This window comes from Oncorhynchus keta, chromosome 2, assembly GCF_023373465.1.
Source record: "Oncorhynchus keta strain PuntledgeMale-10-30-2019 chromosome 2, Oket_V2, whole genome shotgun sequence".
Taxonomy (NCBI): Eukaryota; Metazoa; Chordata; class Actinopteri; order Salmoniformes; family Salmonidae; genus Oncorhynchus; species Oncorhynchus keta.
In genome coordinates, this window is record NC_068422.1 from 75,020,791 (window position 1) to 75,035,488 (window position 14,698).

Sequence of the window (14,698 nt, forward strand, 5' to 3'; positions counted from 1 at the left end):
TGTCCATCTACCAGGTACATCTTTGAGAGTGTTGGCAACAAGCGATACCTCACCATCAACCACTGCTCACTGTCAGACGATGCCACATACACTTGTGTGGTCGGAGATGAGAAGTGCACCACAGAGCTCTTCGTCAAAGGTGCATGTGAGACAACTGAAAGTGGAAAATCAATGGTCCAACATCAATGTTTCGTTTGAATGCATTTCACACTGACATTATATTTGTGCCTGCGTGATGATCAAGATAGCATCATAACACAACAAGGCAAATATGATTATTTGCTAAAGTGCCTGGTGGTATAATGGTGGTTCTTACTGTTTCTTTCTCTGTGTGTCTGCAGAGCCTCCTGTCACTATTACAAGTCATCTGGAGGACCAGATGGTCATGAAGGGTGAGCGGGTGGAGTTAGAGTGTGAGGTGTCAGAAGAAGGGGCTACAGTCAAATGGTAAGACGTTCCCTCAACCCACAAATCAAACTCACTTCCATACCATAGAAGGTGTGAGGAGGTTAACAATGGGTGCCATACCAGACAGTATTTTAAGATTTACAAAGTGCCAAGTCCCTGACCGAGGACATCAAAAGCATGGTCTGGCATACTGTTCACATTACGTCACTTCACAACAACTCGGATAGACACAACAGATGGCTGTAATAACTAATATGGTGACATTGTGGTACATTAGGTTTCATATAGGAAATAGCTGTATTTTGTGTTTTCCTTGTTAGAATTAATCCACACATCATATCTTGGTTTGAGGATAACATTATTCTGGTTGTAAGACTTGAAACAGATGTAGTTTTTGAGTCTGCGCTGCATGGTGCACATTCCTCACATGTCCGGTAGATGGCATTTGTGTCGCTCATGGCTTTAACGTGTTAGTCACCCCCAGGCTGTGACTTACCTGATTGACAGACAGATGCTGACCTTCCTGTCACAGTGTCTCAGGTACAGTGTGTCTGCCAAAGGGCTGGGCTATATATTACAGTGTCTCTGCCAAAGGGCTGGGCTATATATTACAGTGTCTCTGCCAAAGGGCTGGGCTATATATTACAGTGTCTCTGCCAAAGGGCTGGGCTATATATTACAGTGTCTCTGCCAAAGGGCTGGGCTATATATTACAGTGTCTCTGCCAAAGGGCTGGGCTATATATTACAGTGTCTCTGCCAAAGGGCTGGGCTATATATTACAGTGTCTCTGCCAAAGGGCTGGGCTATATATTACAGTGTCTCTGCCAAAGGGCTGGGCTATATATTACAGTGTCTCTGCCAAAGGGCTGGGCTATATATTACAGTGTCTCTGCCAAAGGGCTGGGCTATATATTACAGTGTCTATGCCACATAGTCTCTGCCACAATGTCTCTGTCACAGGGTCTCTGCCACAGGGTCTCTGCCACAGTATCTCAGTCACAGTATATCTGCCACAGGGCTAGGGTGGATATCACAACATGCAGTAAATTATCAGCCACACAGGGCTGTTAGCACGCCCCCTGTCCTTTAGCGGGAAAGCAATCGTGAATGATGGTCACCCATCCAAAATAAAATATTGTGTTGTTCCTGGAATTGGGCCAAACCATGGGCACATAAATAAATATCTATCCGCCAATTTGTTTCTTTGGGCAAACATACAGTATCAGATTGCAATGATACCACTGTTAATTAATACCTGTGCAACGGTGCCTTCATTGGTGAAAATTAAATAGTTGTGGTAAAGTGATGACCATTCAGAAAAGTGACATATTGAGAACATTTGTCAGTGCCGATTTGAAATGCAAAATGGCTGACAGTGTTACATCGGCAACTCTGTAACACATTCACTAGATACTGTCTCAAATCAAAGCTGTTATAGTGACACCTGTTATAGTGACTGTTTATATAGTCTTTATATAGTGCTGCTTATTATATATATATATATATATATATATAGAAATGTTGATGTCGAATCTAGATTCAATTAATCAGACAATAATGAAGAATTTGATACTGCTAGTGCTCATGTGGTGCTCTGTCTATGCAGGGAGAAAGATGGTGTGGAGCTGACAAGGGATGAGTCCTTCAAGTACCGCTTCAAGAAAGATGGGCGCAAGCACGTCCTCATCATTAATGAGGCAACTAAGGAGGACTGTGGCCACTACACAGTTAAAACCAATGGTGGTGAATCTATGTCTGAACTCATGGTGTCGGGTAAGTGCTCACGTCAGACAACACAACAGATTGAAATACATCTCTGCTCAACAATGTTGAACATCATAGCTAGTATCCGGGGGTCCAACCACCTGCAGTCCATAAAGCATGTCCAGTTTAAAGACAGACAAAGTCATCTTTGAACTATAGTACTGGGCTGAAGATTTTAAAAAACAATGTGAATAATCTTCCTCACCCTTCACCGAGACCCAGCCTACTCTTATGTTCCTGTCACTCCAAGCAAGCCCCTGTTCTGCCTAACCTTGAAACATGGCTGCCCACGCCATCAAACATGTCACTATGTCTAGGTTACAGCACAAACACAAGTATGTTTAAATACCAGCTAAAGTTAGAAGACATGGCCCATATATTTTATCTGATGGGTACAGGCTGGCGCAGGTGACCTTCAATTGTCTATATGTGTCTTTGTCTGTCTCTGTCTCTCTCTCTCTCTCGCACTCTCTCTGTCTCTCTGTATGGGTTCTGTCTCTCTGTTTTCTCTCTCTGTTTTCTCTCTCTGTTTTCTCTCTTTCTCTCTCTCGCTCTCTCTCTCTCTCTCTCTCTCTCTCTCTCTCTCTCTATATATATATATATATATATATATATATATATATATATATATATATAGGGAGAGAGAGAGAGAGACAGAGACAGACAAAGACACATATAGACAATTGAAGGTCATATATATATATTCTGTCCCGTTGTACTGCGTGTTTAATTTCTTCTGTATATCTAATTCGTGCCAATAGGTGTATATTTCTAGGGATATTCAAAAAAGATAGGGAATACAGCAAACTAAAAATGTTGTCCTATTCCAGCGAGCATAGGGAATCAACCCACAGGAGACGTGGTAGAGACGTTGGATGATGACCATTCAATGAAAACGAACGTAGGACAAAAGTTAAATAACAACATTAATTTAAACCATTACGTGATTGAACATCAACCATCAATTAACAACGTCACTTCAGCATTTTCAACTGTGACAGAACCTTAGCCATGTCATCATGACGTCTAAAAACACCCATTCTCCACCATCTCTTAGCTAAACATCAGCTTAAGTTTTACAATCCTAACATGGCCATAAATGCTCTGTCATTGATGTCAAGAGCTGCAGAGTGCATACATTGGTTTTGCTGTCCTAAAGTTAGACCTGCAATTTTTTGGGGAACCTTTTGGATGTAGATGTACAGTACCAGTCAAAAGTGTGGACACACCTACTCCTTCATGGGTATTTCTCTATTTTTACCATTTTAGAATAATAGAATAGAATAGAATAATAATAGTTAAACAATCCAAATATATTTTATATTTGAGATTCTTCAAAGTAGCACCCTTTGCCTTGATGACAGCTTTACACGCTCTTGGCATTCTCTCAACCAGCTTCACCTGGAATGCTTTTCCAACAGTCTTGAAGAGTTCCCACATATGCTGAGTACTTGTTGGCTGCTTTTCCTTCGCTCTGCGGTCCAACTCATCCCAAACCATCTCAATTGGGTTGATGTCAGGTGATTGTGGAGGCCAGGTCATCTGATGCAGCACTCCATCACTCTCCTTCTTGGTCAAATAGCCTTTTTTGGTTACTACATAATTCCAAAATGCGTTATTTCATAGTTTTGATGTTTTCACTATTATTCTACAATGTAGAAAATAGTAAAAATAAAGAAAAACCCTTGAGTGTGTAGTTGTGTCCAAACCTTTGACTGGTACTGTATATAAACAGACATGTATGTTTGTATATGTACTTTTATTAAACCAAAACAAATTCAAATCACATCTTGTTTTCCACATGGGCCAAGTACAAATACAACCTTATCATAAAATTCTTACTTAGGAGCCCTTTAACAACAATGCAGGGTTTTTTAAAAATGAAGTAATAATTTTCTGCTACATGGACAAAAGGAAAAATAATAACACAATAAAATAACTATAATGAGGCTATATACAAGGGGTACCGGTACTGAGTACATGTCCAGGAGTACGGGTTAGTCGCAGATTTGAGGCAATATGTACAGTACATGTAGGTAGGGATAATAAACAGAGAGCAGCAGCAGCGTATGTGGAGTGTGGTGGAATGTGAATGTATGTGTGGCGTCAATATGCATGTGTGTGTGTGTGTGTGTGTTTTCTGTGTGTGTCCGTGTGTGTGTGTGTTGCAGTGTGCTCCTGTATACTTTTGAGGGTCTGAGGACCCATGCAAATCTTTTCAGTCTCCTGAGGGGAAATATGAGTCATTGTGCCCTCTTCACAACTGTCTTGGTGTGTCTGGACCATGATAGTTTCTTAGTGATGTGGATACGAGGGAACTTGAAGCTCTCGACCCGCTCCACTACAGCCCCGTTGATGTGAATGGGGGAGTGCTTGGCCCTTATTTTCCTGTAGTTCACGATCAGCTCCTTTGTCTTGCTCACGTTGGGGAAGAGGTTGCCAGGTCTCTGACCTCCTCTCTGCAGTCTGTTTCGTTGTTGGTGAACAGCCCTACTACTGTTGTGTCTTCTGCAAACTTAATGATGGTGTTGGAGTCACGCGTGGCCATGCAGTCATAGGTGAATGGGGAGTACAGGAGGGGACTAAGCACAAACCTCTGAATACACAAGTATCTTGTGTGTATTATTTTGTTGTGTGTCGCTCAGGGGGTGTTGCGTGTAGTTGAATTTAAAGATGATGTCTGGTGTCTGGCCCGCCTCGCAACAATAGTTTATATGCGCCTCTATTCAAATTTAGCCATTGCCAAGAATTACCAGCTGCCAATCCCATTATGCTCTAGGTAGCAGCTTCTCATTGCTCCTGTCAGATAACTTCATTCTGCTGTAACCTTCACTAGGAGTGGAGTAGTTTATATTGATCATTGCGGACACTACCTGTCCACTACCCTTAACTGTCTCGTACTCTCTCTTATGTTGATAGACTTTGAGCTTGCAGCCTCCATTGATGTCTAAAAGTATTTGTTTCCTGTGTGGATCAGATCCTCTATGCATCTGGTGTTGTCATATACTGTATAAGTTATACAGTATATCCATGTCACCTAGGATTCCCTAGTAAAAGTCTCCCAGAAGAACATAGAATCATAATGAACACACCATACTCTGAAATACTTCATATACAACATACATTGTGAATCATCTCTGACCTCTGACTCTTTAGAGAAGGAACTGGAGGTGTACCAGAACATTGCTGACCTCACGTTGAAGGCAAAGGACGAGGCTGTGTTTAAGTGTGAGGTCTCAGATGAGACTGTGAAGGGTATCTGGTACAAGAACGGAGTGGAAGTGAAGGCTGATGCCAGGACCCATATTACACACATTGGCAGGTGAGAATATGGTATCCATACTGTTGTACTGGGTAGGATCAGAAGGTTTGTTGAGTAGTTGGACAAATACTAGTGAAAATGATGTTCTCTCACTGAAGGATCCACAAACTCACTATCGATGATGTCAAACCCGAGGACCAGGGTGACTACACCTTTGTTCCAGAGGGATACGCATTCAACCTCTCAGCCAAACTCAACTTCCTGGGTACTTTTACAATTACACCATGTCTTTTCATAATGATCATTTTCATCTAATAAATTAATTGCGTGTTTGTCTGCTTTTCAGAGGTCAAGATTGATTATGTGCCTCGCCAAGGTATGCCATGGTTTATTCTTCATCCTCACAGCCTCTTACTCAATTGCAAGGATTATATATCGTGGATTGCCGGATTAAGAATACATTTACATATGTTGCATGTCCATCATTCTTTATTCCTGAAGATCCTCCAAAGATCCACCTGGACTGCATGGGTCACACGGCCGACTCCACCATAGTGGTGGTGGCTGGGAACAAGCTGCGACTGGACGTGCCCATCACTGGAGACCCAGCGCCTACTGTGGTCTGGACAAAGGGAGAAAAGGTAAAGTTGCTGGTTTTCCTCAGTAGCCAAACAGGCTAGCACATAGCTTCTATTCCAATCTTGGCAGCCCAGAACCAAATCTTGTGTGAATGCTGGCCTCTGGCCAGTGGATGTTTAGGGGAGACTACCTCAGTTCCAATGACTGTACAGATGATCAGGTAAGGCTTGCTGTGAGAAGACTGAACCATGTTGTTTTGTCTGCTCCGTTAGTAAGTCATAAGCTGTCTGATACGTTGTATGTTCACTCATACAATTAACTCTTCCACTACCTAGTGGCCACGTACTGTTGACTAGCTTAATTATTAATGCTTCTTTCCATGTTTTTTCACTATCAGCTATGGGATTGACCTTGTTTTCCACTTTCAACTCTGTGATTTCCCATGTTCTCCATTGTCAACCTTTTTAATTTATGTCTTGACTAATTGTTTCACTTTCATGGTGAGAATGTCCCTTCCTCACCCATCCCAACAGGTAGGAGGGCTGCAGGTGATCACATGACCTAAATGCCCTCAGGTTACTGGTGGGAACGGGAGGTTAGTTGGGGAGAACAAGAGGGGAATACCCTCTGGCCTCCTCTTCAGTACCCTTACTGCTTTACTCTGCTCATGTAGGCTGGCTCTGAGGTGGCGGCAGAAACATGGAGCATCAAGGATGGGGATGTGAGTGTGGCCCTAAACACCAACGCTGAGGCCTGTGCACGTCTCCTTTCAATCTCTGTGTTACTACTTCTCTCCATAACACCTGGGTTACAAAAAATGCACCTCTTTCCGATGTATATTTAGTTTTGTGCATTTTTGTCAGTCTCATGCTGTCCTTTCTCTTCTGACATCCCTGTTACTTTTTATTCCTCATGCTCTCACACACTGTTCACTTAAAAACATCAATGATTTTATGTTGTCTGTGCCAATAGAGGCCTGGGTGGCAACATGGTGCCTGATAACTTACCACGGCATTCAATGCTAATTAAACAATGCATGCAGTTTCATACTTCATGACAATCAGGTAAGAGCATGTTCGAAATCTTCTGCTGAAATGAAAGACATCGAAGGGGTGACACCAGGGCAGAACTGTAAGTATTATAGCTGCTTTTGCATGAACATTTCAGCTGAGTCTATGAGTAAACCTCCCAGTGTGGTTGGTTTTCATGCCAAAAAGCATGACCAGGTAAATCCTTTCCAGCCAATGTGCCTGGGAAAGTGTATTTCATCCTTTTTTGGCTTTGACAATAAACAGTATCATCAAGGGTATGTTCACTACAACAGACTGGAAGCAAGCAAGCCGAAGCAAGGAGGGACCTACCTGAATTTGTCCTTTAAGAAACTCTTGTTTGCAACGGTGTGCACTAATGAATACACCCCAGATCAGATGATATAAACGGTTGCATTACGAATTGGAATTGATCCCTTTAGTTCAGTTGAATGAGAATGACTCCACTAATGATCTGCTGTCCCGATGAGTCAGGTGATGACAGAGGGAGATGGAAGGCTCCACGTGGAGAGCACCAAGGGACACTGTATCTTCACTATTGAGGGAGCGGATAAACAGGACGAGGGCCTCTACTCTGTGATTGTGCGGAACCCTGCTGGGGAGGACAAAGCTGACATTAACGTCAAAGTTGTTGGTAAGATACAACCTCTGTTCACAATGATTTTTGTTGATACATTTTTCTTTTGGTCATTAGTCAAAGAGATGAGAGACATTAGTTTAATCAGGTTGTACCTTGCTTATTCTGTATTTTACACTTCGGGAGATTGGGACAAAGGTTCTATCTGCATTTTTGTCCAAATGTAGTTTTTGTCATAGCCTTATACTGTTCAATGTTCTTTACCTATTTAGTACTCTATATACCCCCAATGCATTTTGTTAAGTTCAAAATAATACTAGATAAAAATTACAGACACCATTCAAACCAATGAAGGTTTGAAACTTTAAAGCCAACTATCTCAGAATCATCTTTTTGCAGATCTTATTCATGTTTTTTTAATGGCCTTTTCTTTTCCTCAGATGCACCAGACCCTCCCTCGGCCCCAAGGATCCTCAGTGTTGGAGAGGACTCCTGCGTTGTCCAGTGGGACCCCCCTAAGTCAGATGGTGGCAACCCGATCATTGGTGAGGATATACAGTAGCGTGCATAATGTCTTACCAGATCTTATGTTCAGGCATACACAATGCTCACTTGTTTACAGCGAACATGTACAGAGAAAAATATGAGTAGTTTGATTATAGTATATTGATAGCTACAGTCACGTCTATCAGTGGAGGCTGCTGGGATGACGGCTCATTAATAATGTCTGGAACGGAACTGAATGAATGGAATGGCATCAGGCACATGGAAACCGTGTGTTTGATGTATTTGACACCATTCCACTGCAGCCATTAAGGTGCCACCAACCTCCTGTGATGTCTACAGTAACAATGTTTGACTTTTTCTTCCCAGGCTATGTGCTGGAGAGGAAGAAGAAGAAGAGTTACAGGTGGATGAGGCTGAACTTTGACCCCTACACTGGTACTACCTATGAGGCCAAGAGGATGATAGAAGGTGTGGAATATGAGATGCGTGTCTATGCAGTGAACGCCATTGGCATGTCATGCCACAGCGCTGCCTCACAACCCTTCATCCCAGTGGGTGAGTTCCCCTCCTATGTGATTTTCTTTTATGTACATCTATGAAATTGAACTTGCCTGTTTGAGGGATGGGGAAATACATTTTGTTCCATGTAGCGCCTCGTACAATCAGGTCATTAAAAAATGCAAACAGATATGTGTCAGCTTTCAAAACTTGTTGGTGTAAACTTTGAGTGGTGGAGAATGATTCATGGGCTAGATGGTCATCGTATAGGCGCGTGCTCTGGTGGGGCCAGGTCAGCAAAAGGTATCAGTCACATGATTACGTTTACATGCACACTAATAATTCGATATTAAATGTATTATGGCAGTAGGACCAGTATGGTAATAGTCAGGTAAATACCTTACTCTTAATCGGCGTAAGGTCAAAATCGAAGTAAACACACGCCAATTAAAACACCGGGTTTTCTAAGCAATCTTTTGAATTATTAGGACATGTGTAAACGGCTTCATCGGAGTTCCAGCAGTGCATTTAATCTGCACAAGTGCCAGCACCAGAAAGCGGAATCATCCCTCTTATGCGCGAGGGAAGTTACCACAAGAGGGCACAGTGGTCTGAAAGAATGTATCTTTACAACGCAATCATGTATTATGCCAAATCAATTACATTAAACCATTACTTATGAGAAACAATTCTCCTCACATACTGTAACCTAACACAGCCTGAGCTAGCCCATGTAGATGAATAATGCAGAGAAGTAATGACCTGTGTGTGAAAACTGAAAGTATGCATCTTAGAAAGTTTTCACATACAAACTGTATATGTCCGGACTCAGAATCAAACAGGCTTCCCAAAAATAATATGGTCACTGTGGTAGAATGTTTATTTTGATTGGTGATTTTGTGCATTTATTAAAGTCCCTTCAGGTAGCCTGATTTCAGATGTGTCCATGTAAACAGGATTATTAGGAAAATCGTTCTTCTTTCATTGCATGTAAACGTTTTAATCAAACTATTATATTCATCTGACTATTCACAATAATCATACTATTGTGTGCAAGTATTGTCACACTGTCACATAACACAACCTTTGTCCTGGCAGAGATGATTGATGTCTGATTTACACTCACACTGACCTGCTGTGAGCGGACCAAGGAACATAAACAGAGCATAAAAACAGATGAAACAACCCCATTGTTCTGACTGCAACTACATACCTGTATTCTCTGAAGATAATGTTGATATTACTTCCTTGATAATACAGTTGCATTAATGTCACAAAATTCCCAATTTGATGTATCAAGTTGTATGTATTTTTTAAAGTTTTTTAATTGAAAATGTGCAAAACTGTTTTCATCTTGAAGTATTGACGTCAGTGCGGTCTATTACTGAAGTGAATTGTCTTGGGGGTTTGGCTACTGAGAGTTAAGTTTACATATCCCCTAAGCCATGTAAGGTCTGCTATGTAATCACAACGGGCACCTCTAACCACTCAACAACAACACATGGTCATCTTGAGATTTGGTTCCCATGGCATGCAGACTTGTGCTTGTAAGAAAAACATGTTTGGGTAGATGCTGGCTAAAATAAGACTGGAGGTGTTTTCAGGACAGAAATCAGAGTCTGGTCAAATTAAGGGGCTCTCTTTTGCTTTGTCTCTTATTCTATTACCTTGGGTCCCCTTCTACCTTCTCCTCCTTCTCCGGGATGTGAGTGTGAACATCGAGGTATCCGGACGGACCCATCTCTCGTAAGACAGCTGATTAGGAAACTATCCGTGGCATCCCCCTCTATAAATAATGGCATGTAAGCGCACGGCGGGGCTGGGACCAGCTGCTTAGAATACAGGGGCGAGCTGCTACTGTTGAGGCTGCTCTGGGAGGACATTGACCCAGCTGAACTGCTGCTGTCGAGTGCTATTACTGAGGCAGAACAGAGAGAGAGAGACAGAGAGACAGAGGAGCAGCAGCAGAGTAGATTGAGGCGTGTGGGAGACAAGGAACAGGAGGAGTACGACAAACTCACTTCGAACAGCACTATCTTAACCTTATTCAAGGATGACCAAGCCAATGCTGCCAAAGACGGCCGAGAAGAAGCCGGCGACGGAGGAGGTTCCAGTGGATGGTGCAGTAAAGGCACCGACAGAGGGGGAGGCCAAGCCAGAGGCAGCAGATGAACCAGCACCAGAGGCCCCTGTTGAGCCAGCAGCACCCACAGCAGAGCCAGTCCCAGCAGAAGGAGCCCCAGCTCCGGCACCCCCAGCTGAGGATGGGGCCTCTTCGGCAGAAGGAGACCCACCAGCCGATAGAGCTCCCCCTGCAGAGGGTGCCCCGGCACCAGAGCCTGCCCCGGCACCAGAGCCCGTACCAGAGCCGGAACCTCCAAGGAGTAGGCAGATTTATTTTCCTCTAAGCTAGGGTCAACTATCAGGGGCATGGTTTGTGCTGTAATAAATACTGTGTTTTCTTTAATGATGATGATAATAAGATAGAAGGTAAACCCTGGCTGTGGTTCTGTTCTCCTTTTTACTGTTATTGTAAGGGGCAATATAAGTAGGAACGGACAGTGCCACCTTCATTGGTAAATCAGAGATGTTTGTTGTTTAATGTATATTTTGTCTCTCTGTATTAAAACTCACAGGCGCAAAAGAGAAAAAAAAGTTTTCTACTAACAGACTTTCCTGTGTTGTTGTTTGTGTATTGGCTAAAAATATGAAAAGGATGTTTATCAAAGTATTGTTTGCTGTGTTCCTGTACTGCCCGTAGGTCTTTCCCATTCAGTCCCTTTAAACACAGACTGACCTCTGACCTCTAGTACGTGCCTACATGGCCCCCTTTCTGGTTAACCTGTGACATGGGCTCGGGGCAAGGCAACTCTGTAACTCAACCTCTGATGGCTGTCATCTTGAGCTTATTTTAGGCTGCTTTTGCAGGTTGTCTCTATGTGCTATTGTGTTGTTACATACAAATCAGCTATGACAAGACAAATGACAAATGACCTCAGTTCTCTCTCTTGATATTTGGAGGATTATTCATGAAATAAATATTTAGACTCTTGGATGTAAACAAAAAATGTGAGATACTCTCCATTTGTTTCTCCATTGTTATTTACCCATTTTCTAAGAAAAATGGTGACTTGAACATGACATTAAGATTTATAGGGACTGAATGGTTTCCATAGTAGCAGTGATGCAGCTAGTCTAGTATTGCAGCGTTGTCTCATAGACTAGACGTAACATAGTAAAGGTAAATCCAGAACACTGATATTAGTATGATATGTCATGTTTGGTATGGTGACCACAGGAGGTTGGTGGTACCTTAATTGGGGAGGACGGCCTCATGGTAATGGCTGGAGCGGAATAATTGGAATGGTATCAAATACATCAACCACGTGGTTTCTATGTGTATGATGCCATTCCTTTTACTCTGTACTGGCCATTATTATGAGCCGGCCTCCCCTCAGCAACCTCCACTGATGGTTACATAAGACGGATGGTTACTTAAGGAAAAAAGAAAAGTTGGGTGGTTGATGGGTAGATGGGTAGGCATATAACACAAACGTCTAGCAACCCAAAGGTTGTGAGTTTGAATCTCATCATGGATAACTTTAGCATTTTAGCAACTTTTCAACTACTTATGATTGTTGAGCTACTTTGCAACTAAGCATGTTAGATAACCACAACCTTAACCCTTTTAGCTAACCCTTCCCCTGATCTAACCCTTTAACCTAACTCATAAACTTAACCCCAAACCATAATCCCTAGCCAAATAATCCCTAGCCAAGCTAAAGTTAGCCAGCTAGCTAACGTTAACCCCCCAGCCACCTTGCTAGAATTTCTAACATGTCATACGTTTTGCAAATTCGTAATATATTGTACGTGTCGCAAATTCGTAACACATTGTTCGTTTTAGAAATTCGTAACATGTAATACGAATTGTAATTAGTAAACATGTCATATGAAATGGGTAATGGACATCCACAAATGAATACATACCATCCTAAATGGAGTGGCTTGGATTTGCGTACAGAATAATACAAAATGCCCTAAAACCAGGTTGAAAGCCCTGTCCAGCATTTACATTTTTTTAACCTTGATTTAACTAGGTAAGTCAGTTAAGAACAAATTCTTATTTACAATGACCAGCCAAACCCTGACGACGCTGTGCGAACTGTGCGCTGCCCTATGGGACACCAAATCACAGCCGGTTGTGATTACAGCCTGGATTCAAACCAGGGTCTGTATTGACACCTCAAGCACTGAGATGCAATGCCTTAGACCGCTGCGCCACTCGGGAGCCATTTGGGAGCCTGCAAGGTCCATACTAAATCTCCAATGTGCTAGCTCCATGTCAGCTAGCCTGCAGGGGAGCTTAACACATGGGTTGCGGTAAGGTTGTAGATACTGTATTTCAGGAAGTGACTCATGCTTTTATTGGAGGACCCTAGTTTACATGGCTGTTACCTGTAGCAACACTACACTTTATCTGCATCGAAGTTAAGCTGCCTTGATGCTGAGGCATCATTGACAGGTAGCAGTAAATCCACAATAAAAAATATCCTGCCTTGACACCTGCGGACACTGAAATGTTTCATTCTGTTTTGCAACATGTCTTCTAAGTCACATACTGTGACATAACATATGTAGCTATTGATGTCTTTTTTCTTGTCATTTATTTATTATTTAGACTAGAATAATGTTCCTGATCTCCCTCTCGCTTCTCTCTAAGCCCCAACCAGTGAGCCCGTCGGCCTGTGCGTGGATGACATCAGTGACACTACCGTCTCACTGAAGTGGAGAACCCCGGAGCATCTGGGCTCGTCTGAGCTGGATGGCTATGGGGTGGAGTACTGCAAGGAGGGCTGTGAGTACTGGGGTCCAGGAGGGTCTGGCATTCAATATTTTGATCCCTGACACACACACACACACACAATATCTGGGTAGATAAGGAGGAGGATGGCATGAAAGCTGTTGAATAGACTATTTCAGTTAGGAACACATTATTTAAAAACCAACCTAACAATATATAAAAACTGTCAAATAAATCCAAACAAATCCAAATGCAGGAAAATGTCCAACATTTGACCCTCTTACATAAAACGACAATCCTCTACCTTGCAAGATGTATCACACTTTCCATGACGAGCCATTATGTAAAAAGCTTTGGTTTAAGTCTGACAACACCAAGGACCTAAATTGTCTAGAGTGGTTTGAGCCAGGGACCATTAGCACAATGCTTATGTAACTAAAGCAATCCCTTCAGGGTTGACTATGCTGGCCAGCTGCACGTCAATGTTCTAACTCAATCCATGCAGGCAGCCCTAGTTGTGATGACATATAGGGATGGGGCACTGAGATTTCTTCGGATGTTGCGTTTTGACACGTCTGTCTGGCCGTCTCTTGCCCACAGCTGATGAATGGGTGCCAGCTTTCGAGGGTCTGACAGAGAGGACATCTGTAATCATCCGGGACCTGCCGACAGGGGAGAAGATGCAGTTCCGTGTCAGAGCCTACAACATGGCAGGGCCCAGTGCACCTATCTCCCTAGCACAGGCCGTCACTATCCGAGAGATCATGCGTAAGCATTCCCCCATGATTGACTAAAACAAATCCCAATTTTTCCATTTTACCCTCCCTCCCATACAATGAGCGTAAAGTCCAAACATGTACAAAACATAAATACATTTTTTACCAGGGAAGTTGCACTGTAAGAGAGAGACATCATGAGTTTGTTCAAAACCCAAAGGTTGAAATGGAAAGTAAGTGGGGTGTCCTGCTGTTGTCTCCTCTCTCCTATTTCTCTACAGTTTGAGATATTTAGCTGATGAGGCTTGAAGTAAGCCTCCACTACCCTACATGGATCTCAGGGCTCACAGATCATGTTTGGGAACATACATACATTGCCAAGGTCATCAGCTATTTCGCTCTCAGCACCTAACAGATTAGCTGTGAGATGTATTTTGAGGTCTCAGATGCACACTGAAGCCCCCGGCCTTTCCGCTTGCTGACAGGATGATACTATCACTAAATGCTGATTGGCAGTAAGGCAATTCCACGT

The 14,698-nt window shown here is 42.7% G+C and overlaps 1 protein-coding gene across 1 annotated transcript in view; it reads left to right on the top strand.

Annotated features, from left to right (window-relative positions):
• The window catches only part of LOC118360190 (myosin-binding protein C, cardiac-type-like), a 46,115-nt gene that overhangs the window by 18,302 nt on the left and 13,115 nt on the right, over positions 1 to 14,698 (top strand). Inside the window, 12 exon segments of the mRNA XM_052483512.1 lie at positions 15 to 139; positions 342 to 447; positions 2,017 to 2,183; positions 5,331 to 5,496; positions 5,595 to 5,701; positions 5,783 to 5,812; positions 5,938 to 6,077; positions 7,539 to 7,698; positions 8,082 to 8,186; positions 8,515 to 8,703; positions 13,370 to 13,504; positions 14,051 to 14,218. Of these exon segments, the coding sequence (XP_052339472.1) occupies positions 15 to 139; positions 342 to 447; positions 2,017 to 2,183; positions 5,331 to 5,496; positions 5,595 to 5,701; positions 5,783 to 5,812; positions 5,938 to 6,077; positions 7,539 to 7,698; positions 8,082 to 8,186; positions 8,515 to 8,703; positions 13,370 to 13,504; positions 14,051 to 14,218 (1,598 nt within the window).